The sequence below is a fragment of the Herpailurus yagouaroundi genome, unplaced genomic scaffold, assembly GCF_014898765.1.
Source record: "Herpailurus yagouaroundi ecotype Mexico unplaced genomic scaffold, PumYag 142, whole genome shotgun sequence".
In the NCBI taxonomy this organism is placed as follows: Eukaryota; Metazoa; Chordata; class Mammalia; order Carnivora; family Felidae; genus Herpailurus; species Herpailurus yagouaroundi.
This window is the reverse complement of record NW_024412397.1, coordinates 61,510,836-61,537,572: the sequence shown is the minus strand read 5'-3', so window position 1 is coordinate 61,537,572 and position 26,737 is coordinate 61,510,836. Positions and strand designations below refer to the sequence as shown.

General features: G+C 45.1%; 1 protein-coding gene across 1 annotated transcript in view; it reads right to left on the bottom strand.

Moving 5' to 3' along the window:
* Window positions 1-26,314, bottom strand: part of PIEZO2 (piezo type mechanosensitive ion channel component 2) — a 456,739-nt gene extending 430,425 nt beyond the window's left edge. Inside the window, 1 exon segment of the mRNA XM_040479417.1 lies at window positions 25,407-26,314. Coding sequence (XP_040335351.1) covers window positions 25,407-25,470 — 64 coding nt within the window. The 5' untranslated portion in view covers window positions 25,471-26,314.
* Between the last annotated feature and the right edge of the window lie 423 nt (window positions 26,315-26,737).

Genomic DNA, 26,737 nt, shown 5'->3' with positions numbered 1-26,737 from the left:
CTTATAGGGCAAAACGCATGTGACCTGCAATGTGTTAGATAAAAGACACCGATGTTTCGTCACTAGCGCTGTCAGAACACTTGCGACGATGAAGCTGTCGTTAAAATCTAACGTTAGCCCTTATCTCAAGACACTTGAGGAAGGAAATAAGTCATTCCACTCACATATACAACTGGATCACTCTGTTTACTGACAGAACTCCTGTTGAGTGCTAAAAGACCAGCACACTTCATTAAACTCTTGCATTGTTTCCTCCACGTCTGAGGAAACTGAAACACGCTCCATTCCAAATAAAGGATTACCCTTCAGGGAAGAGCCTGCTCTGTACGGAGGCCTGTGGTAACCACGAGGAAAGAAAGAAACTTCAAAGCCAGGATTAAGCAGATCTATGCCAAAGAAAAAAAAAGAGACTCAAGCCCAAGACCAGACAACCTCCTAGCCCGGGCGGACAGTAACTTTGGATCCTCTTTTTGAGCAACGCCAATTTTCCTGAAGTGTTCGGGTGTCTGTGCCAGCATTGGCTTTTCAGCAGTTTGACTGCAGGAAGCAGCCAGGCATGTCCAAGACAAGGGGAAGATCAGCTCCTCCAAGGGAACTACAGATAGAGTCATTCACGTCTCCTACCGCATGGACTTCCGGCGCAATTCCGGCATACAGCTTCAGAGGAAGACACAGCCTACCAGAAGCTGGACAAAGAAGAAGTGACTATGATTTTATGCATGGAGTGCTGTCCTCACTCCAAATCAGAGACTGTGTAACTCTAGTTACTTCCCCAAATATGCTGGCTTTCAATCTGGACTTACCCCTGGATCTGCCTTCCAGGAAGAACAGCTATGCAGCTGAGCCCTGCCAACATCGGGGGCAGCTGGGAGACCCCACCACCCCCTCTCTCTGTCTATGCCCACCAAAGGCCTACGGCAAGGTAACCCAAGTGTAAAACTCCACCCTTGACATTTGATTCTTTGGTTTAAAGTCTCTGTCCCCTGCTTTAAATATTCCCAAAAGTGTCAACGCATTCTTTTCAGTCACAGTTTTGTCTATTACACATTTTCTGAAAACAAGTCTTGCTGGTGAGGTTGGTCTGTTATTAGCCAAGCATTACTTTCCCTCCATGCTTGTTCTCCTTGGCCTTTAACTTGTTCTAGGACTCATCTCCCTGTACTGCACTGGAGGCTGAGCTCCCAGCTGGCAAGTACTGCGACTTTTTCATATTCGTGTCGCCTACTCCTATTAAAGAGCTAACATTCACACACCAGGAACTCCTTTCCTTAGCTTTGGTTCAGTTTCTTATTCACCTCCTATCATCATTCAAAATATTCAGTGGCATAATCGGATGGACACAATTAGCAGTTTTCCATTCTGAGCACTGCAGCAAATCTGGGCTCCCTAAACTTTAGGGAGAATCTTAAGAGCAGGAACCATGCCTTATACATTTTCTTGCATTCACAGAATCTAGCCATACTGCTTGACCAGTAAATGACTATTGAATGAACCAATGAAATATCAACATCATCAAAATTTTATTGATTGAAGGCTTACTATAGGGGTGCCTTGGTGGTTCAGTTGGTTGGGCATCTGACTTCAGTTCAGGTCATGATCCTGCAGTTTGTGGGTTCGAGCCCCATGTCGGGCTCTGTGCTGACAGCTCAGAGCCTGGAGCCTGCTTTGGGTTCTATGTCTCTCTCTCTCTCCCTCCCTCCCTCCCCTGCTTGTGCTCCGTCTCTCTGTCTCTCTCTGTCTCTCTCTCAAGAATAAAAAAACATTAAAAAAAATTGTAAGTGCCTACTATATGCCAGATACTATGTTAATAACACTTTGAATACATTATTTTTTGAATTTCCCCGTTACCCTATGAGATAAATACTATCATTATCTCCATTTTATGGGTGAGGAAACTGAGACACGAATGAACAGGATGACACCGTTACATTGCTACTGTGTAAACATTAACGTAATGTACTAAATTGTATGCTTACTGTAGGCAAGGCCCTATTCAAGATGCTGAAATCTGAGCATTTGGGGGAACATCAAAGGTAGTGGGAGGCATATGCAAGCATACCCTGGAGATACTTCAGGTTCAGTTCTAGGCCACTGCAATGAATCAAGTCAGAAGAAGTCCCTGTTTTCCCAGGGCATATAAAAGTTATGTTTATATCATACTGCAGTCTAATAAGTGGGCAATAGCATTATGTCTTAAAGAACAATACACACACTTTAATTTAAAAATACTTTATTGCCAAGAAAGTGCTAGCCATCATCTGAGCCTTCAGTCATGATCTTTTTGCTGGTGGAAGGTCTTGTCTCAATGTCAGTGGCTGCTGACGTGTCGATGGCTATGTCAATGGATTCTCCCTTTCACAAAGCGTTTCTCTGCAGCGCGAGATGCTCTTTGATGGCACTTTACTCAGAGTAGAACTTCTTCCAGAATTGCAGTCAATCCCCTCAAACTCTGCAGCTGCTTTAGCAACTAAGTTGATGAAATATTCCAAATCCTTTGCTGTCATTTCAACAACCTTCACAGCATCTTCGCCAGGAGAAGATTCCATCTCAAGACGCCACTTTCTTTGCTCCATAAGAAGCGACTCCTAATGCATTCAAGTTCGATCATGGGATTGCAGGAATTCAGTCCCATTGTCAGGCTCCACTTCTAATTCTAGTTCTCTTGCTGTTTCCACCATATCTGCAGTGACTTCCTCCACTGAAATCCTTAACCCCCTGAAGTCATCCATGAGGGCAGGAATCAACTTCTTCCAAACTCTTGTTGATGTTGACAGTTTGACCTCTTCCCATGAATCACGAATGCCCTTAATGGCTTTTAGAATGGTGAATCCTTTCCAGAAAATTTTCAATTGACTTCGCCCAGCTCTATCAGACGGTTCACTGTGTATGGCAGCCATAGCCTTGCAAAATGCATTTCCTAAATAATAAAGCCTGAAAGTCAAAATTACTCCAGGATCCATAGGCTGCAGAACTGATGTTGTGTTGACAGGCATGAAAACGACATTAATCTCATACATCTCCATCAAAGCTCTTGGGTGACCAGGTAATATTTAGAAATGAATCTTTTTTTTTTTTTTTTTTTTTTCCTAAGCAGTGGGTCTCATGTTGTAAGCAGATGTCCTGTCATCCAGGCTTTGCTGTTCCACTTAGAGCACAGGCAGAGTAGATTTAGCATAATTCTTCAGGGCCCTAGAATCTTCAGAATGGTAAATGAGCACTGGCTTCCATTTAAAGTCACCAGCTGCATTAGCGCTTGACAAGAGAGTCAACCTGTCCTTTGAAGCTTTGAAGCCAGGCATTAACTTCTTTCTAGCTCTGAAAGTCTTAGATGGTGTCTTCTTCCAATATAAGTCTGTTTTGTCTATATTGGAAGCTGTAGAACCACTCTCTTGCACCATCTTAGCTAGACCTTCTAGATAATTTGCTGCAGCTTCCACATCAGCACTTGCTTCTCCATCTTGCACTTTTATGTTACGCGGCTCCTTTCCTTAAACCTCAAAACTATCCTCTGGCAACTTCAAACTTGTCCTCTGTGGCTTCCTCACCTCTCTCAGCCTTCATAGACACGAAGAGAGTGAAGGCCTGGCTCTGGATTAGGCTTCGGCATGAGGGAATGCCGTGGCTGGTTTGATCTTCTATCCAGACCACTGAAACGTTCTCCATATCAGGAATAAGGTGGTTTTGCTCTCTTATCATTAGTGTCTTCACTGGAGCAGCACTTTTAGTTTCTTCAAGAACTTTTCCTTTGCCTTCACAACTTGGCTAAGTGTTTGACACAAGAGGTCTAGCTTTGGGCCTCTCTCAACTTTTGACATGCCTTCCTCACTAAGCTTAATTATTTCTAGCTTTTGACTTAAACTAAGAGACACGTGACTCTTCCTTTCATTTGAACACCTAGTGGCCCCTGTGCGGGTATTAACTAGCCCAATGTCAATATTCTCGTGTCTCGGGCAATAGGGAGGCCCAAGGAAAAGAGAGGGATGAGGGGACAGTGAGTCAGCGGAGCTGTCAGAACATACCCAACATCCACCAGGTTCGCAGTCCTGTCTGGGTGCGGTTCGTGGCGCCCCCAAAACGATTACAGTGGTAACGTCAAAGATCACGATCACAGACCATCGTAACACACATAATACCGATGAAACAGTTTAAAATATTGTGAGAATTACCAAAATGTGACACAGAGGCACAGAGTGAGCAAATGCTGTGGGAAAAACGGTGCTGACACATTGTGCCCGATGCAGGGTTGCCACAGCCTTTAAATGTGCAAAAACACGTGGTTATCTGTGAAGCACAGTGACGGGAAGCACGATACAAGGAGGTATGCCCATAATCATACAGGAACTCACTAACATGAAAGAGATAGGAGAGTAGTAAGCACTGTGAAGGCCATTACAGCCGCGTGGCATGGCATGGCATGGCGTGGTATGGCAGTGCGGGAGGGCTGGGGTCTCAGGTGGTGTGGAAAGATGTCCCTAAGGGGTGACATTCACACCGAGGCCTAGAGCGAGCTGCTCCTTAGAGCGAAAAACAAGGGCAAAGACCTTAGAGCAAACATAGCTGGATCTGAGTTTTACAGACAATTCCCGGGTGGTCAGAGGGTGCAGGAACCATGGGCTTTGGAGGCCAAGTCGGGGATTTAGTGTTTCTTTTCAAATGCAACGAATGCTGGAGGCCGTAGAGCCGCGGATGACATCTGACTACCTGACTTAAGTGTAAAAGATCACTGTTGCCAGCATATGGAAGAGGAAGTGCACACAGGCAGACAATGCAGTAAGACCCTCTGGAGGCCACCGCAGTGTTCAGACCAGATGGGACATTACGGGACGTGGCTGGGCTTATTTGAACCCTTGTTGCCCTTTCACTCTGGTGCTGCTGGGCCTGGAATGTTTAGAGCCTGCTTATCTGCAGGCATTCTACAACAGCTGGAATGTCTAGTTTCTTAACTGGTTTCTCTCCCTTTGACCACTCTGCTTTTACAATAAGCCATGGTGCAAACATAAGTCAGCAATTACGGTTAAGAAAAGAACAATCACGTTTATTCTGTCCTATAGTAGGTTTGACAGGGACCACCAGTCAGGCTTGGCTTCATGCCACACCTAAAAAGGAGATTGTGGGTCTTCTGAAAGCCACCCCTACCCCCAAATAAACTCCTTCATCAGTCTGCCAGTTAGTCCAAAGTTCCTACAGCATGTTCCCGTATGTGCTCCCAAGGACACCAGGGCCAAGGGGAACCCGTAGGGTTTCCAGGTCAAATAGGTCTGGGCAACTCTGCATGTTATACCAAATTCTTAGAAACTCACACTTTGCATCAGATACTATGCTCTAAATGGTGTTGCCGTAACGAACATTTACATTCATTTAGCCCTGTGTTTCTCAAAAATATCTAATTACGAAACTCTTTCTTTGTATTTATCCTAAAACCGGATTGAGATATTGAACGTTTATGTAAAACAAAAATATTTCCCGACAGGAATGACATCATAAAATTCAAAAGGTCCCATGGGGGAGGAAGAGCAGTGGATGATTTACTGAGCATCATTCTCTCTGAGGCACAAAGTCACCCTGAAATGGCTGGGGTAGGTCTCCCCACCCCCTCTGGGAACAACGGAGTCACAAGGCCATTAGCGTTGGGATACACGGCCGGACTCCATATTCCATCAGCTGAGTTCGAGACCAGACTTGGCCAGGATCACAAAGTGAGCCTCAGTGAGGCAGGACAATGTCTAGAGTCCAGCTGGTCTACCAAACCCAGGGGAGCACACTGCCATGAGCCCCTTCCGCCTGCAGCTAAACCCTGGCCTGTGTCTTCAGTAACAGTCAGGGAGCACGACAGATCTGGAGTCTTTGGAATCTTTGTTTTACTTTAACACAAAGTGGTAGCTCTGTGACCCTGGGAAAATCACCGGAACTATCTAAAACACAGTGTTTTCACCTATAAAGTAAGATTTAATGCCAGCTTTGGAGAGTTCTAAGAATGAATAAGGAGTGACGTATGCAAAATACCCGGGACCTAGGACCAGCTGGTTTCTCCTTCAGTCATTCGTTCTGGTGCCTCTCACACGGTCACACGCATAAAACAGTCACTTATTATACTTTATTAAAAGATTGAATAAATCAATCAACTATTCCAAATAATTTTTCATATTTCAGGTGCTTCAAGTTTTCCACAGCAAAGGCATAGGATACATGCTGGATATTTTACATAGCGGGGTTTAAAACATGCCAGGCATTTCTAAATTTAATCCTCTGAACGACGCTGTGAGACCAGGCCTATAATTCTCCCCATTTTATACGTGGGAAAACTGAGGTACAGAGAGTGCAGTAGCTTGCCTCATGTCACACAGATCCAATGTTGCAGAGATGGGATCAGACCAAGGTGGGCTGGCTCTGTACCAGATGCTCAGCCGTCACTGAACTGGTGACTATTTCACTCTGTGTAGTGACTTTCTATGGCATAGGATGAAACTGACAGCAGGTGGAAAAAAGTAGAAAAATGGTGACATAGAGTGTGAGAAGCTCAAATGAGTCACTTCATTGTTTTAAGCAGAATCAAGGCCTGCCTTGATGTGACCCACTCTAGAACCACTCAGATTAATGCCTGTGAATATAAGAAAATGTGTAAGATTTTTACAAATATGCTTGAATTCCCCAATTGTGTCAATGAGTTGCAATAATTAAGGCATTAGTTCTGAGTTAACTATTGTTGTCCATGCTGATAAAATATCCAAAGCTTAACTTCATTTATTTGCTCGTTACTTTCTCACATAGAGAAATTAGCTAACATCTGGTAGACATACAAATTCAGAACAACTCTGCAGTTAGTGAGTCCATCGATTGTTTATAAGTTTTTATTGTAATTCAAGCTAATTAACAGATTTATGTTAGTTTCCTGTGTACAATATAGTGACTCAACACTTCCATACATCACCTGGTGCTCATCAGACAAGCGCACTCCTTGAATCTCCTCTCCCCTCTAGTAACCATCAGTTTGTTCTCTATAATTAAGAATCTGTTTCTTGGGTTGGCTCTATTTTTTTTCCCTTTGCTCATTTGCTTTGTTTCTTTTATTTTAATGTTTATACACTTTTGGGAGAAATAAAGAGAGAGAGAGAGAGACAGAACGTGAGTGGAGAAGGGGCAGAGAGGGAGGGAGACACAGAATCCGAAGCAGGCTCCAGGTGCTCTGAGCTGTCAGCACAGAGCCCAACATGGGGCTCGAACCCACGAACCACGAGATCATGACCTGAACCAAAGTTGGACACTTCATTGCCTGAGTCACCCAGGTGCCTTGTTTGTTTTGTTTCTTAAGTTCCACATATGAGTGAAATCATATGGAACTTCTTTCCCTGACTGATTTATTTTGCTTAGCGTAAAACTCTCTAGTTCCATCCACATCATTGCAGATGGCAAGACTTCATTCTTTTTTATAGCTGAGCAATATTCCAGTGTGTGTGTGTGTGTGTGTGTGTGTGTGTGTGTGTGACGTCTTCGTTATCCAACCATGGGCACTTGGGCTGCTTCCATATCTTAGCTATTGTGAATAATGCTGTTATAAACATACAAGTGCATGTATCCTTTTCAATTAGTATTCTTGAATTCTTTGAGTAAATACCTACTAGTGTGATTGCTAGATCATAAGGTAGTTCTCTTTAAACTTTTTGAGGCACCTCCATACTGTTCTCCAGTGGCTACACCAGTGTGCATTCCCACCAACACCTGTTGTTTCTTGTGTTGTTGATTTTAGTCATTCTGACAGGTGTGCTTCCATGGATTTTTTTTTTTTTTCAACGTTTATTTATTTTTGGGACAGAGAGAGACAGAGCATGAACGGGGGAGGGGCAGAGAGAGAGGGAGACACAGAATCGGAAACAGGCTCCAGGCTCTGAGCCATCAGCCCAGAGCCCGACGCGGGGCTCGAACTCACGGACCGCGAGATCGTGACCTGGCTGAAGTCGGACACTTAACCGACTGCGCCACCCAGGCGCCCCAATCCATGGATTTTAATACATCACAGGAGATCTGTGAGGAGGCTTATGACCCCTTAACATCTCTTCCTGGAAGTTAACAGAATCCTACCTACTTGTAGCGTGCCTACAAGCTCCCCTCGGAATTCTCGATAAGGTTGCATAAGATACCCAGTAGAAATTCAAATGTAGCTTCAACCTTTGGCCAATTGCATTAAAATGTCATATAACTCAGTCTGACTGTATTGGGAGCTGAGTTAAAATAGCATAGCCGGCTGCCCCCACATACTAGAAATCCATGTGACACATAATGAAAATGTCTTTTTAGCGGGAGTTCTGATGTTATTAAAATTCTTGACACCCTGATGGTATTTAAAATATCATCATGGGGTGCCTGGGTGGCGCAGTCGGTTAAGCGTCCGACTTCAGCCAGGTCACAATCTCGCGGTCCGTGAGTTCGAGCCCCGCATCAGGCTCTGGGCTGATGGCTCAGAGCCTGGAGCCTGTTTCCGATTCTGTGTCTCCCTCTCTCTCTGCCCCTCCCCCGTTCATGCTCTGTCTCTCTCTGTCCCAAAAATAAATAAACGTTGAAAAAAAAAATACTCTTGTGGGGCGCCTGGGTGGCTCAGTTGGTTAAGTGTCCGACTCTTGATTTCTGCTCAGGTCACGATCTCACGGTTCATGAGATGGAACCCCATATCTGGCTGACAGCACAGAGCCTGCTGGGATTGATTCTCTCTCATCCTCTCTCTCTTCCCCTCCCTCACTTGCTCCCTTGTTTCTCTCAAGGTAAACAAACTTAAAAAAAAAAAAAAAGAAAAAAAGAAACTCTTGGAAGATTAATTCGACACCCAACAGACTCAATCGGAACCAGGCTGTAAAGGCAAAGGAAATTATTCAGCTCCAGTCAGATTTTTATGAAATTACCTGTTAGCATTTAAACCCCAAGTGGGAATATGTTCACCAAATTTCAGTATCACAAGAATTACAATTAGGGAAAATAAGATATCCAAAACTCAAAACATAACACGTTTCATGGCTATTAAGTTCAGTGTCTGAAATAACAATTAAAAAATCAAGAAATACAACTCAAGTATTATATGGCCCTGATATTTTATGAGTTGGAACTAAGTTTTATTTATTGCATATTGTATCACCACCGCCTTAACACAGCAAACCTGAGACGCATCACCGTTGGGTAACCTTCACCCACATCTACCATCATTTAAGGTGGGTCCACCTTAGTTCCTACCCTTTGCATATTTGACTAAGTGACCACTGTAAAGAATTATAACTGAATTTAAGTCACCATGAGCTCCACAGAAAACGCACTTTATCACCATGGTTGGAAACAGAAATGGCCTTCTTTTAGCCTCATTAGTCACTGAATTCCTATCGTCAGAACTGCCCTCTTTTTGGCCACAGCTTTTTGTCTAGTTGACACCAGGTACCCCTGGGAGGCAACCACATTCCCTTGAAGCCTTACCAATCCACAAGGCTCTGAAGCCGAGGAGCCAAGGCCACAGTCAGGGTACAGTGTTCAGAAGACAGAGACCCCAGGCACGAGGAAGAAAAAGGAAGAGAAAAGTTAACCAGAAAATTCGGTTAGCCCTTCATTTGTCTGCACCGTACTAGGCACCTGACTTACATCCTTTCCTTTATTTCTTACTATTATTTTTGAAATATGTGGGATTTCTGCTATTCTTCAGGCTGGGAAACTGAGGCTCAGAGAAGCTACACAACTTCAACTCGTCTCCATCTTACCACTAATGAGCAGTTAGGCAAAAGTTTGAAACCTTGTCTGATTAACCCCAAAGCCCGTGTTCTTCCCTCACCTGTCACCTTGCTGGAAAAGTCCCAGAAGCCCATGCAGGAAGGGAGAGAAGAGAAGGTGAGGAAGTAGTTACCACTGGAGGCAGAAAAGCTCAGAGGGAAGGCGTGGAGCTTGTTCGGGCATGTTCCATTTTTGCCCCGGAGTAGCTCTAAGTGGAAACCCTGTACCTCTGAGAGTCTCTAAACTTTAGAACTCTACTTGCTGAGAGACGACCACACTTTGTATTTACGTAGCCACGGATATCTAGGACACTCTAGAGAGAAAATGGTGAAAACAAAAGAAAACATGTTTGTTCTGGACTCATGGAGGAACGATATCAAGAAGATGAGCTGTGGTGCTCAATGATGGGCATAGTCATGAAAAAACTGCAATTTAATTAGTTTTGCTTGAAACACACACACGACAATGAGTGTATCCATGACCAAGGCCTTTAATGAACACCTAACAGCTTACTGCCCGCACAGAAACAGGAGCCCTAGGAGCCCAGCCCCCTGCTACTGCACATAGTAGGGGACACACACGGAACAAGAGAGGACTGCAGACTGGGGTCAGCACTGAGCTATCCACACCACGGATCACCCTTAAGCCTCTCTTATATGTGTCCCTCCATGCTGTTTAATTTTTAAGGAGAAAAAAGAATATGGGTGACTTAAAAAAAAAAAAAATCTTTCCTTATGTTCTCATTGGGAATTGAAATGAAGTGCTATTAATTGAGCCAGGAATACACCGGTGGGAGAGTCGAAAAGGTAATATTCTGAGAACTGAAAAATAAGATTTTAAGAAACTGTCAAACTCCTCTTGGGCATTTGCCAAAAAAGAAACCTAGAAAGCAATAAAGTCAAAAGTGATAGAGGTGAATCAGCAAAAAAAAAAAAAAAAAAAAAAAAAAACAAAAAACCCACCATGAGTTTTCTTTGACATTGGAATAAACAAAAGCCAGTGCTATTTTAAGATAGGGAGACTGGGCACATTATGAAACAGTCTTGGATTACTGTATTATTTGAGTGCATTCTGGGAAATGTATAACAGGAGAAGGGCCAAAAAAAAAAATTAGTGGAAATCAGAAGATAATAAAAAATAATGAAGGAAACAAAGTTACCAAGGACTATTAAAATGACAATTTTAAGCATGTTCTTTTTAAGAGAATTGCATTATATACATATTCAAATTTATGAAATATGATTGTAGCGGGGCTCGTACTGCAGAGATGCTTTAACTGAATATGACTAGCACACTGCTCTCGCTGTGGCAGACCAGCACTACATTTAAAATGTAAATGTAGGGACCAGATCTGATATGCAAATCTGACTATTGGAACAGATAACAGATCAATGTCATAAGGATAAGATAATACCTTTGGATGGTAACACTGACTCTAAAGATGATTGCTCAAAATATTTTGATATCCAATTCAACAAACGCCTTTGGGGCCTGTATCACATCCCTTTTAATTAACCTCTACGGTAGGAGATTGTGCATGCCAAGAGTGGTTTTCATGTTTGAACATAGCCCAAAGTGTGAAATGAGGTAGGGGTTGTTAGACCATGCCACCGTGGGTCAGAATACAGCATGCCTGTAAGGCAATGTGGCAGCAAGAACGGTGATGCTTTGGAAATTATTGTTAAAGAGGTTTGTGGCTGTTAACGATAAAGTCTAGGGAGCTGGAGGTTTCCGGAAAATACTGGCTCCCCGGAAACAAACCCCATTTTATGACTATCCCTCTTCCCATTGCCTTGTAATCTGGACCTTTCACCCTCTCTCCTGCCTGAAGATGACCCACCAGAGGCTGTGTGTTACAGCAATTCGGTCTGGCAGGGGAATATCAAGCCTGGCCCTAGCTGGAAATGCCTCAGTGCTTATCAGCTGCAGTGACTTCAGGCCCCAAGGCCAACAAGAGTCAGGATTTGCCTGGCTGGGCAAAATTAAAAGGCTTTTAAAACCTTAAATTTAAAAAAGACTGAACAGAGGAGGAGTGGGTAGAGGCTTTGAACCACAGGAAGCTCACACCCCCACAGCTATCCCTGAAGCCAAGAGAGAGCAACGCCAGAATGGGGGAGCCCCCAGTTCCCCACACCAGGCTTGGACTCTTACCTACACACACCTGTAGTTTTGTGCCTCTCCTGTGTCCTTTGTTGGATAATAGAACCATCCAGCTAAAATCTCGTAATGTCTACAACGTCACTGAAATGCTACGTTTTGTGATAAATTTGTTATTTTGCTCAACATCTTTTCCTGATTCAAATTTTGTTTCCATAATTCTATGTCTCTACACTTTCGTTTAGCTTCCATTAATAACTGTGTATTTTGGTTTTCCTTATAGGCACATGTCTGACCATAAGTGATGGGTGGTAAAATTCCTTTGTTACGCAAAGCTACACACGGCCAATTCTAAACCAGATCTGACCGCACATTTTGTGGTTCTTGTTATTACCATCACCAATGATGATGTGTGCGTGATTCTGTGTCGAGGGCAAGTGAGGGAGAGTCACTGAAATGTTAGGATTACAAAACCTAAACTCTCCTTCATACCAACCGTTGTGAAAAACCCTCAAGTACCTAAAGTGATACAAAATTATTTCCCTTTCCTTTCCTAATAGTTCTTTGAGGTCAAAGTGTGAAACGATTTATGTACGATGGTTATTCAGAGGCGAGAACAAGTTAGATGTAAAAATTCTGCTGTGCCGGTTAAAAAGCAATGCTTTACAGTCATATCTTCTAATAACGAGAAGAATTATGTGCACAAATATTACTCTGAGAATCTATGAAAATATTTCTCATTCTTGAACACCTCATATGCTAGATGATGTAATTGAGGAATAGAGAGTTTCTGCGACTTGGCAAAGTCACAAACCTCTTTATTAATAGGGTTGAGACTTGGTCGTTAGGCTTTCAGACCAGGGCCCTTTCCAGAATGCTCGCAGCCTAGATTCTCCAGCAGGGGCACGTGTTCCTGAGGGGATGCCAGAGCGAATGCTGCAGGCAGGTACAGTCTGGGGAACACAGAAGGAACAAAGAAAATGGCAGGAGCAGGAACCACTCAAAGCTGCACAGATCTATAATTCATGTCCATGGAGCTCTGCTTCAAAATTACCAGCTTGTTAAGGTTCTACACTCTTCCTCCTTCCTGCACCTGTGGCCAGAACTGCTGACCTAGTGGATTTGGCCACAACAGAAAACAGATCGATTTGTGTGGTTCCAAGAGAGCTGAAAACATTTTCAAAAATAATATGCACTTCAAGGATGACATTCCGGTCAAGCTTTACCACCGTCAACGTGTTTTTCCTTCCCTCTTCACTGCAGAGCAAGTACCATTTATTCATCCACATGCTGATAAAATTCACAGTTTAAAAGCTGTGGCGCGTATAAATTAGACTGTTAGGAATGTTCTTGTCAAATACGTAGAAACCAATAGCTATAAGATGCTAGACCTAACTGGATTTTCTAACTTCTGAGACCTTCAAGAGAAAAATGTTTAGCCTATGAATTCCTTATTTATTCAATTGGCAAATATTGCTTCAGTATTCACGGGATGTTATAGCCTTTGCTAGGCAGCTGAAGTATAATGACGGGACAAAGAAACCTATAATTCAAATAAGATATATATTTTTAAATATCTACTACTTGTTAGGCAGTAAGTGAGTGCTGAGGATATCTAGAAGGATTACGTGAGGTCCCTGAACTTGCAGACACATGGGAGGGAAGACAGCAATCATATAACGAAGTACAAAACTCTGTGATAATATGAACCAAGTGCCAGGGGAACACAGAGGGAACAACTCACTCTGCCTGGGAAGGGGAATTAGAGAAAAGACACGAATGTCACATTGTTCCAGCGGTAGCAATAAACAGTGGAGCAGAGGCTTCCAGTATAGATGACGGGGGCAGGAGGGGGTCCAGACAGACAGTTTTCTTTTTTCTTTTGTTTATTTTTGAGAGGCAGAGTGTGAGCATGGGAGGGGCAGAGAGAGAGAGGGAGACGCAGAATCCGAAGCAGGCTCCAGGCTCCAAGCTGTCAGCAACAGAGCCCGACGCGGGACCTGAACCCACAAAGAGCAGCTCATGACCTGAGCCAAAGTCGGATGCTTAACCAACTGAGCCACCCAGATGCCCCAAGAAAGGCAGTTTTCAATTTACAACAGGCCTCATTCCAAAGCTCCCCTGGAAGTTGATTAGAACCCCAAAGCATCTGCCCATTTGAAAGTATGTTGTTCCTGATGAGCAGGTCCTCAAATCAGCCTTTGGCTAATAGCAATGCCTAATTTCTGAGTCTGGAACTAATCATCAGATCTAAAATTTATTGAATATTTACTATGTGGCAGGCACTGCATCAAGCACTTTATGAGCACTATCATCTAAGCCTTGCAACAATCCTCTGAGCTAAGTACTATTATTATCAACTCATTTTATGGATGAAATAATTGAAGAACAGAGAGGTTAAACAACTTGATTAAGGTCACACAGCCTGTACAACAGGCCAAGATCTGTACCTAAACAACGAGACTTTAGGGCTGTACTTAATCACAACAGGTTCTCCTTGGATGTCTGAAACCATGTAATACAAATAAAAGAGGAGAGGAAGGATTTTTTGTATTCTGTCTCTTGTGCATAGGGCTAGCCCTAGGAAAAATGTGCTCTGTTTTTTATTGGCATACTTTGGTAAGCCCCTAAGTGACCCATGGTATTATGGCTCCTTGAAAAAAAGATCTCTGGAATCTAGACCATACCTACACCCACTATTTAACAACTACGCCTCCCCATTCAGTTAAAGTGTCCATTCCATCACAAAGTGAAAAAGGGAAAATAAGCTATTTGAACTAACTTATACTAACATGTGGATGACAAAATAGTCATCTTATCTTTCCACAAATATTTACACTTTAAATAAAGACACTCGCTACCCAAAGAAATACAATGGGAAAAGCGAAATGCAAGTGTAGTTGGTAGTGTAGAGGGTCCTTCATCAAGGGGACCTAGCCTGCTACCCTGAGAGCAGAGTACTTAGGGCTTTTTTCAGCACAGCACATTCCAGCCTCACCTCAGTCAAATCAGGCAAACCAGTGTTGTCATTCCACCTCCAATACGGAGCTTGGCCATCAGCCCAGAAAGTCTGTATTCTTGTCCTGGTAGCAAGTAGAGTCTTTGTTCTAGTTGACAGAGAGCTCTTTGAGCCATTTCTAAGCAAAGATCATTCTGTTCCTCACAAGCCCTTCACTCAGGTTCTGAGTCTGTGAACTAGCTCAAGCCTGGCAACTGATTGAGGGGCCAAGACTCTGGGTTGGTGATTCAAGTCAGACTTCAGTTCACTTCACCTAGATCTCTTCCCATGTATACAGACCAAGTCAGAATTCAACTTCTAGGAACACCATGAACGGTGAGCCAAAGGCCAAGGTCTCCTCAAGTCAGACTACTCTGATTACTGCTTTGACTCCACTGTCCATTACGATAACCACACCCATCTTGGCCTTGCCAATCAAGTGGGCCACTTGGCGCCTGGAACCCAAATATCCCCATGGTATCTAAGGATCCCCAGTTAGTGGCAGCAGTTTCCACTGTATTTTACTATAGAGAAGAGCAACCACAGAGTTCTTCAAGAATTTTGAGGGTCTCCTCACAACTTTATTTCTCAGTTGTGGAGAAACATGTGTCCTCTGGACCAGGTGGGTGCACTGGTCTTCCATGGTAAATTCACTCTATCGCTCCAATCTCCCTAAGCCTTTGGATCTCTTCCTCTATAGTTTACTAAAACAGATCTGGCATTACAACTTCTTTTAGTGTAGGTCACCTTTTTGTCCATGCTCCAGCCAGCCAACCAACCAACCAACCAACCAATCATAGCCCTTTCTAGAGTAACAACAGTGAATCCAGAATTTCTTCTTAGTGGTTCCACATCAATAAATTTGGCCAGGTCCAACCTTATGTTTCTTCTTTATATTATCCCATACCCTTAACACCCATTCCTACACATCTTCCTCAAATTTCCGTCTCTATAAATTAGAAAACTCAGTTCTTTTGGATTCTCATGGATCACACTTTGTACCTTACCTTTAGGAGCCTGCTGGTACCTGAGTCTAGTTATAGGCCTGGAAGCAAAGTGGAGACAGTTGGTAAGAAAATCAGTGTCTGCAGAACACATTAAATTACCTTCACCTACAGGAGGCATAGACTTATATTTGTATGCTGATATTCATTCTCTCTTTGTCTATCACTGTAACAGAACCATTCCCCCCCCTTTTTTAGTTGAACTCATTACCAGCCAAAATAAAGATGGATTTCCCAGATTTCCCTGCAGTTAGGTAGGTAAATAATATTATTAAACTCAAGCTAACAGGATGACAACATAAGTGATTCGTGCAACTTCCAGGTTGTGTCCTTAGAGGGTGAGGAAGAAGTGTTCCTTCTCTGTTTACTTCCATCCCTCAGCTTGATGTTAACATGGGAACAGGCTATCTCGAACCACAGGGATGAATGCAACACTTGCAACGTAGCAGAGCAATGGTGGCTTCCCCTGGCAACGTCACAGAGAATAGTTAATATACCAGCTCTGGATCACCTACATCTTGACTATCATGTGAGAGATATAAAGTTTATCTTATCTAAGCCTCACTACCCTGGGAAACCTATCAGTAAAAAAGGACTTGGGAAGAATTGAATTGTATTTGCTTTAAACTTGCTGAAAGGGTCATCTATCAACTGGAGAAAAGAATCTACTTGCTCCCAGGAGAGAAATACAAACTTCCTGGGCTGATGACCAAGCCTGTACGGTATGGAAGGTAGAATGGCAACGCTCGTTTGCCTGATTTGACTTGGGTGAGGCTGGAATGTCAGTGATGCTGACAAAAGCCCCAAATACTACAGAATCAATTCTGGAGGGCTTTGAAAAGGGGGAAGTCACACCTGGCTCAGCACATGACAAGGACTGAATGAGGCCAAGAGGCCAAGATGGTGACTGGAGGTTCTCCAGCACTGCCGAACACACGGGATGTGAACCCAAGGCAACCCTTCTGTTGACTGAGGTGAAAGAGCAAAGACAAACCTAGAAGAGCATCTGTGAATGAGATACTTGATTTGTAAAGCACCTGCACCTGAGGGTCAATGGCATGAACAGCCTTTGTAAATGTGCAGGTCAAGGAGAGGAGGGGAAGCTTGCACTGAGCTCACCAGAGATGGCTGTAGGGGGAAGATAAGAAGCCTGGTGTTGACCAAACCAAGTCAAAAGGCAGGGAGGAGCGGGGGAGTGAACTGGAGAGTTCAGAGTTGGGAAAAAATACTTAAAGGAGAATCCACCTGAGTTTGGGTAACAGGATAAATAACTCCTTAAGAGAGTACTTAATGCACTAATGATGAAGTTTTCAAAAAAGAAATAAAGAAACAGATTCCATTTCCAATGGCATCAAAAACAATAAAATACTTAGGAAGAAATTTAACAATAAAATACTAAGGAGGTGAAAGATTTCTATGCTGAAAACTGTAAGATATTGATGAAAGAAATCAAAGAAGATATAAATAAATGGAATGGTATCCCGTATCCCTGGACTGGAAGGTTTAATACTGTTAAAATAGCAATACCACCAAAGCCATCTATAGATTCAATGCAATCCTTATCAAGATTCGAATGGCATTTTTAACAGAAGTAGATAAAACACTCCTAAAGTTTATATAGAACCACAAAAGACCCTGACTAGCCAAAGAAATCCTGAGAAAGAAGAACAAAGCAGGAGGCATCACACTTCCTGATTTCAAATTATACTATAAAGCTCTAGTCATCAAAACAGCATTGTATTGACATAAAAACAGACAAATAGATGAATGGAACAGAATCAAGAGCCCAAATATAATCCCAAACACATAGAGTCAACTAATATTTGATAAGGGAGCCAAGAATACCCAATGGAGAAAATACAGTCCCTTCAACAAATGGTTCTATAGAAAAACTGGACAGCCACATATTAAAGAATGAAACCGAACCCATATTTTATACCACTCAAGGAAATTAACTCAAAATGACTAAAGACTAAAAAGCAAGACCTGAAGCCACAAAACTTCTAGGAGAAAACATCCGAACAGAGCTCCTTCACATGAGACTTGGTAATGAATTTTTGGATATGACACCAAAAGCATGAAGAATAAAATAAAAAATAAACATGTGGGACTACATCAAACTAAAAAGCTTCTGCACAGAAAACAAAACAAAACAAAAAAGTGGAATGACAGCCTATGCAATTGGAAAAATATTTGCAAACCACATATCTGATAAAGAACCCCTGTAATTCAATAGCAAAAGACAAAAAAAAAAAAAATTTAAAAATGGGCAAATACCCGGATAGACATCTTTCTAAAAAGGATATACAAGAGGCCAACAGGCACATGAAAAGATGCTCAACATCACTATTCATTAGGGAGTGCAAATTAAAACTACAGTGAAATATCATCCCATTAACAAGAAGACAAGAGCTAACAAATAGTGGTGTGGATGTGAAGACAAGAGAACCTTGTGACTGCTGGTGGGATTGTAAAATGGTGCGGCCACTCTGGAAAACAGCATGAAGGGTCCTCAAAAAAATGAAAAGTAGAACTACTATATCATCCAGCAATTCCACTTCTGGGAATATATCCAATGATAATGAAAACACTAACTCAGAAAGGTATCTGCATTCCCATGTTTACAGCAGCTTTATTTACAACAGCCAAGACACGGAAACCACCTCAGTGTCCGTGAATGGATATGGAAACACACACACACACACACACACACACACACACACACACACACACACACTGGAATACTATTCAGCCATCAAAAATGAGGAAATCATACTACTTGCAACATTATGGATGGACCTCGAGGGCATTATGCTAAGTGAAGTAAGTCAGACAGAGAAACACAAAACAAACACTGTATCATTTCATTTATGTGTGAAATCTTTTTTTAAAAATGTGGAGAGTGAGAGAGGTAGGGGAACTGGAGGAAGTTGGCCAAAAGATACAACCTTTCAATAATAAGATGTACAAGTACTAAGGATGTAATGGACAACATGATGCCTACAGCTATCCCTGCTGTGTGAGCACAGCAAAGTTGTTAAGAGAAGAAATCCTAAGAGTTCTCATCACAAGAATCTTTCTCCTTTCTTCTCTTTATACGGTATCTATTGAGAAGGTGGATGTTAGTTGAACCTACTGTGGGGATCATTTTACCATGTACGTAAATCACACCTTCATGCTACGCGCCTTATATTTACACAGGGATGTGGGTCAGTTATTTCTCAATAAAACTGGCAAATAAACATAAAATAAAAATAAAAAGAGAGAGTAGATAAAGTCTCAGCAACACCTTCACCCCCAGAGGGCTAGTGGAATTGCCACAGAAAGCCAGAACTAATCACACAGATAGAGCAGATCCACTATTTTTTTAATAAAATATATCAAGTATTTGAAACTCACATAGCAAAAAGTTTAAATATGTCCACCCACAACATCCTAGCTGAATGCAGAACTGTGCTACCAGTATATTTTGAATGGAGAATTCAAAAATAGCAATCAGAAAACTTCACACAAACAAAAAAAAAAATGTATATTCTGCAGGAAACTTGAACCACATTTTAAATTACTATTATAGTTTTTAAAAATCTACCAATATATAGAAAAATATGCGGGGCGCCTGGGTGGCGCAGTCGGTTAAGCATCCGACTTCATCCAGGTCACGATCTCGCGGTCCGTGAGTTCGAGCCCCGCGTCAGGCTCTGGGCTGATGGCTCAGAGCCTGGAGCCTGTTTCCGATTCTGTGTCTCCCTCTCTCTCTGCCCCTCCCCCATTCATGCTCTGTCTCTCTCTGTCCCAAAAATGAATAAACGTTGGAAAAAAAATTAAAAAAAAAAAAAGAAAAATATGCAAAAGTTTATATTATACTCAAGTTTTAAAAGTGATTTAGCTAAATGCTCCATGCCTGTTACATAATTGTGCGATAGTTCACAATTATGAAATTGTTAAAAAGGTCTGATGTGCTCTCTCCACAGATACTTAGTAGGTATCATCCTTGATCCTGCCATGTCCTGATGGGTCTGAAAGGCCCAAGTGGAGGGTCTGGTGAATGTGATAAGCCTCATATACGCTTATCTCTTACAGCCAAATACTTGGAAGTGTTTCCCGATACAGCTTTGCGTTTAGCCTCCGTTCAATGGAACACTTGTTTTATTTTGTCTACCTGATTCCGTATCCTCAAAAACAATTGTGTAAATCTAAAAATGTTACAAAATTTAATGTTTTACGTTATATATGTTGTATCATTATATAGTTCTTAATCAACTGCTCTTAAATATCCAGGTGTGCCTACACTCTTCTAAGTTCTCCCGAATAGAAAAGTTATAACAGTATATACTGTTACTGTGCAACTTCATATACGATTAAAGTAGCAGAGGGTCTAAAAGGAAGATGCCCATATAAAAATAAATAAATGAAATCATATTCAATAAAGATGATGAAAATAATGGTGTAGCATCAGAAAGGCAAAAGTAAGCACTGTCAGCACAATTCTAAGGAGAACATATTTAACCAGAAGAACACAACTGTCCATGAGTATGATGAGTAAAACTGGTGTGAAAACTCCTGATAATTAAAAATTCTCCTACAACACACACACCAACTTTCAATGGAGTAATTTGGCTGTAGGAAGGTACAGACTTGCTTTCTTATGAATCCTATATCAGTATCCTTATGACCCAGGTCACTAGCTGGTAGTTTTAATTGCTACTGAGCCGTTCCTCAAGCATCACTGCTCTTCTGCTCATCTACATAAATGCAATAATAATACCTCCCATGTTGAGCCCCTGCAGAGTGCCAGACATTACACAAGGTGTGCAGTGCCCACAATCTCACAACTACCCAAGGAAGGAGGCATTAATAACTCCCTTTTGCAGGAAGAGAAACAAGGAAAAAAGCAACTCTATGATCATATGGTAAAGGGCAGAGCTGGGACGTGAACGGAGATCTCTGAAATTGCCAAGTCACAACACCTCTGCCCCCAAAGGTGAAGTCCGAAGCATCCTGCTTATCTCTATGAACAAGCATATACTGCCTGTAAGGCAACAGACACACTGATAAACCACAGGCTGGACACATAGTTCCAGCTTCCACGACTCCTGTAACAAAATGACCATGTCCGCTTGTGCTTACAAAATATTTTATTTTAGAATTAAACTATGTATTTCCAACCCTTTCCACGATTAACTTTTCTCCTTTCTGAAAGTAATAAATACTATCTACCTAGATAAGGCTGAGAAGGTGTAACAGGAAAAGAAAGTAACTTTCAACACTGTGAATGCATCCTTCAGCAGCCGAAACCTCCTACCACCAAGAGCTATAGCAGCACAAAGCGGAGACCTCTGACCAGGCATCATACAGAATTCTTGGGGTGTGTGTGTGACTTCCCACATGGCACGTACCACACAGGGAGAAACATATGATGCCGTGGAGAAAAAAAATTGTATTTAGATAGCCCTACCCACACATATTTCAAGAGTGACTCCATGTTTTTGCTCTAATGTTAATCCAACTATCTCTAAAGGGAATTTCAGAAATTATTCCGGGATTTGCACAATTACCCAAGTGTGATTTTTTTTTCTCAGAGCACTAGTTGGGTGGTTGATTCTTTTTGTCTGCTGTTCTGCTCTGTTCTTTCCTAAGCTCCAGTCACTTCACTTAGGGGAAGCACAAGGTATGAGGCCACTGTGGCCTTGCGGCACCTGGACCACTGCCCTGACAATGGTTAAGTTGGCTCTTCTAGGCAAGACATTAGGAAACTCCAAGCAACACTAGGCAAAATGGAATGAATGGGTCAGATGCATGTGAATTAAAATGTACAAATCCAGATCTGACCCAGGAATAGACTCAAATCATATACTTTAAGATGGGTGGGACAGTACCATCATGTTAAAAGAAGTATAAAAATATGTCTAAAGTACTCAACAATGACCAGATATTATTATAATTATTAACGATTTCATACTATTACGGAAGGTTTTGTCTGTTTTTTTCTTCCATGTATTATTTAATTTTTTAACGTTTATTCATTTTTGAGGGACAGAGCGAGAGAGAGAGAGAGAGAGAGAGAGAGAGAGAGAGAGAGAGGGGAAGAGGCAGAGAGAGAGGGATTTACAGAATTTGAAGCAGGCTCCACACTCTGAGCTGTCAGCACAGAGCCCAATGACGTGCGGCTGGAACTCACTGACCGGTGAGATCATGACCTGGGCCAGGCACCCCTTTCACTTATTATTTTTAAGAAAAAATCAGAATGGCCACTCAAGTAATGATAAGTAATTGTGGAGATCTTTAAAATTTTCAGTTTCTATCGATGTGGGAAAGTCTATCACTGGATGTTCATTTTGAAGGTAAGCAACATTTATATTATTTCATATTAAACTATAGTTTTTGTTTTGCTCTTAACACTCAAGAGCCACACAAGACCTACATAAAAGAGGTCTGATATCACTTACCACTTCTCTGTAAACTTCTTTCTATAGGAAAAAAAGAAAAACCTCAAGCATCAGTTTAAACACAATGGCACTTAATTTTAGCATCTATCATTAGGCCCAAAGGCTACAGCATATCCGTGCAGAAAAAGTTCAACATCAATGTTAGAGAATTAAAAAAAAAGAAAAAAAATACACAAGCTTCTGCAAAGGCCTGGCTTTGAAGGCTGCCTTGTCCAGATACAAAAATAGATGTCTAAAATGTAAAAATCGATTCTAATGGCAAACAGATCATTGCACTCTCCGTGACCAGGATATTAGGGAAACCTGAATATTTGATTTAGTAGCACCTTGGGAGCAAGCAGACCTGAAAACCCTCCAATAACCTTGAAAAAGATCCACTTCTTGTTTAGAATTGAATGCCCAAATCAGGTGACACCTACCCAGCCCCCTTTTGTCCCTGCAAGTGCAATGATTAGAAGGCATCTCCTCGCTGGAAGTGGTTGTCTTTCTTAAGCCAAGGGGTGAGGGGGTCCTCAGGGAATAGGCCCTCAGGTCCTCCCAAGGGGCTCTTGCTCTCTTGCAGGCGGGGGCGAGGTCCCAGGTCCTGGTACCTCCTTCACCTTCCCTTAGGTGGGCTTTCCACGAGGGTGGGGTAGGCAACAGGCTCAGACCCAGCTGGGGGCCTCCACCGCCCCCCCTCCCGCCGGCCTCCACCGCCCCCCTCCCGCCCCCACAGGCGCACAGGCTAGCCTCCCTTCAGTTAGCCCATAAGACCCACGGGAATTCAGAAACGAGAGCGGGAAAGGGAAGGTGGCCCGGGATCACAGGGCCGAGCCGGCTTTCCCGGGAGCTAGGGGAGCAGGCCTTGGGGCGGGGGTGGCGGGTGGGCCGGGGTTAGCGTCTGAGTTCCTGGAAGCAGCAGCTCTCCTTCCAGGAAGGTCCGGTCCCGCGAGCCGGCCACTGAGCGGGGCCCACGCGGCGCAGAGGAACAAGCCGGAGGGCGGGGGTCCTGCCGGACCGGGCCGGCGGGCAGCGCTCCCCGCTCTGCCCTGCACCCCGGGAGCCTCCGCGCAGCTCTGGAGTTGCCGGCTCGAGCCTCGGGGCGCGGGAGGTGGGCGTGCCGCGCGCCCTTTTCCCTCTGCAGGGCGGAGCTCAACAGTCTTCACTGATGGGCTTTGCGGTGTAGACCCCCGGATTATCGAAAGGACACGGCCCCAGCAGCCGCGCAACATTCCGGGCTGGCGAGCTAGGTTCTGCAAGGGCCGAAGCCCAGAGCGAGGTGGGTGGCAAAGGGCGGATAATCCCTGCTGTCACATCACTCAGGCAAGAGTGGCCTGAGCTGGCGGCAGGTAACCACCTGCAGAACTCCAGGAGGAGCTGCTACCCTGAGGAGAGGCTGAGAGGGAAAGAAGCTGGGGTGCGGGAAGAAGTGGGGGGGGGGGTGTGAGCTGTGGAGAGAGGAAGAGCCTGCCTTTTGACCCTCTGACCACTCCCCAGGCCTCCTGCCCAGTCTGCAAGGACAACCACAAATCAACCCTCATACTGAAAGCCCCTTGTTTAACTCAGGCACTGGCTTCCACTAGGCAAACAGTAAACGTGCCAGGCACGGTGCCAGGCGCTACAGATACACAGAAGATGCCCAGAGCCTATATGTATGTAAGGCACCAGACGTAGCCTGGTGCTGTTTTCCCCAAAATCACTCTCCCAAAAAGTCTTTTCCCTTTTCAAACTTAAGCAAACTGGTGGACAGAGGTCCACATCAACTTCGTGGATGCTGGGCTCCTCCTCTCCATGCTTGGTTATTGGTTATTAAGGACCAAGATCCCTGAAAAATGGTCCTGCCTTGAAACTCAAATAAATGGCAAAGGCAGGCGAGCACACGCATGCAGACCCCTCCAGCTGCTCAAGGATTTTGCATCTCTGCTGCAGACTATTTCCACCTGAAAGCTTTCTTTGGTTTTTCCGTGGGGTTTCTGGCACTACAAAATCCTCCCAGGTAGCTGGGATTGACCCCCTCGAAACACTCTAGAGCCCCCCTGTCGATTGCTCACACAAATAAAACCCTCAGCACAGGTGTGATCTTGAGTCCTCAACCTCTAGCAATCTGCAAAAAGCTGGTCTTTTCTCCGAAGGCCACGTTTTCTTTGTAAATGCAACTGCTACTTGGTAAAAGGTGCTCTGTTTTCTAGCTCTGGTGGGGGAAGTGAAAAGTTCGATGCTGTCAGTCATTCCTAGAAGTGGGATTCAGCGAAACAGGCACCTTCTATTAGAGGAGAAACGCAGAAACTCTCCAAGCAGGCTGCCAGTCTTTAGACGTGACACCCAGTTGCTTTTAATACCCAGCAGGCCCTGTAGAAATAGTGAGATCCTTTACTGGGAGTGGAAGAGGCTCACTTCTGGCCTTCCCTTAACCCTCCCCCTTCCCAGGGAGCCCCAGTCTGGCTCTCTGACCCTTTAAAGATCTGTTAGGGTGGGTGTTTGGAGGGAGGAACTGGGACTTGGTCCTCCATAGGACCCCAGCATCCAGCGCTTTTGTTAGAGGGACTTTGGTGGAATAAAAGAAAGTAAGCAAGCTCAGGACATTGTTTCCCTATACCTTCCTCCTCCTTTTCTTTTCAGAACGACCGGAGTCCTTCACTTCTTCCGTCACTGTTGTTGGGCTATAGAGTGGGGGCGAGATGGCGTCCATACCTTCTTCATGCACCATGTGCTGTGCGTCTGGGGACAGGGGGCTGAGGGGACCCTGGTAGGATCCTGCACTGTATCTGGGAAGACGGTTTACAACGCCTTCCAGCTAAATTTGCATCCTTTATGCACAAGGCAATACTCCACGAAACAAATTCCACGTGTAACTAAATTCAGCACAGTCTCCAACACATGCGGAACCTGGCCGCCAGGACCCTACACGTCACTAAGCGAGACCCCGATCTTGCGCCCCAGCGCGGGAAGAGAATCCCCTGCTATGGCACTCGACACAGCAGCAAGCGTCTGACTCCGCCGGCACCGGGACCTTGGCGCTGACTTCCCCAGTCCCTGAGCCCTAGAGCCCTGAACTTCCTTTGCTCCTTAGCCTGGCCCCCTCCCCAGGAGTCCCCCTCATCCCCCCCGCCCCTCAAGTAACCTCGGCTAGAGGGCCACACTCACCTACTGCCAGGCAGATGGGGAGCAGCAGCCTGAAGATGAGCCCGCACACTACTTCCGAGGCCATTGCGTTGGTCCGGCGAGTCCAAGCAGAGCGGCGAAGTTCGAGGGTCCCTAGGACTGGGGCGCCAGGTCCATGCCCACCTAGGACCTCGGGCGGCCGGCTGCCCGCAGCCGCCCGGGCATCGCCTCGGAGAGGACCGCCGCGCTGTCCGCCCCGAGGGCGCGTTCCCCGGGCTGTTGACCGCTCCTCGCCGGGCTCTCGGTCGCCCCTATCAGGTCCCTCCGCAGTGCCTCGCCCGGCGCTCGGCCGCCCCTAACCAAGCTCTAGGTAGCCCCCTCGCCCGGCGCCCGGCGCCCCCTCGGCCGGCCCATGAAGTGTGAAATCCCCCAATCCCCCCGGTGGCTGCGGCTTCTTCAGCGGGTGGCCGGGGCCAGAGCCCTGGACGGGGGCACTTCGGGAGGGTCCCGGGGGGCGGCACGGCGAGGAAAGGGGACTAGAAGGGGCTGTCGTTCCGTCTGGCTCCCGGGGCGTCGCTCAGGGGCGAAAGGAAGCTTTCTTTGCAGAATCCCCTCTGAAGCCAACGTGCGTCGGCTGCCGGGGCCCCGCCGCACCTTTGGCCCGGGCTCTCGTAGCTGCTGGCGGTCCCGAACCTTCTGGCGGCGGATCCCCGAAAGGCGACGCGGCTCAGCCTCTGCGCCCCCCAGCTTCGGGCCGAAGAGACCCGGGAGGGAGCGGCCAGGCGCGCACAACCATCCCCGCCTGCACGGGGCTCGAGTTATCGGTCCGCGGGGTGGCGGTGCGAGTCCCTCCCTCACCAGGAGGAATGGTGCGAGCGTGGGCAGAAATCGAGACCAAAGCACACAGCCAGTGGGGCCGACTCCAATTCCCTCCTCCACGGCCTCAATTTTAAAAAAAATAAAATGAAAACCAAACGCTGTCCGGATGCCAGCGCGCCCCCCGCCCGCCGCCGCCACCGCCGCCGCCGCCGCCGTGCAGCCTCGCCCTGGAGGCGCAGCCCCGGCTCCCGGGCGGGCGCGCACTTCTCCACCTTCTACGAAACTTTCGAAGCCTCACTCGGAGACGGGCGTGCCCCCGGGCCAATGGGACCGCGGCTCCGGAGCCGGCGCGCGGGGAGCCCGCCCCCCGCGCGGCGGCTCTCGAGGCGGGCGCAGGGCTCAGACGCTGCGGGCACGTCCGCTCCCGCAGCGCCGGCGCGCACGGACTAGCCGGGTCTCTCCAGCCCCGCGGACTTTTAAGCGTTCGTTCGCCCGGGCTCCTCGCTTTTCCACCGCTCCTCGCTCCCGCAGACCCTCCGCTCTGCTCCGTCCCG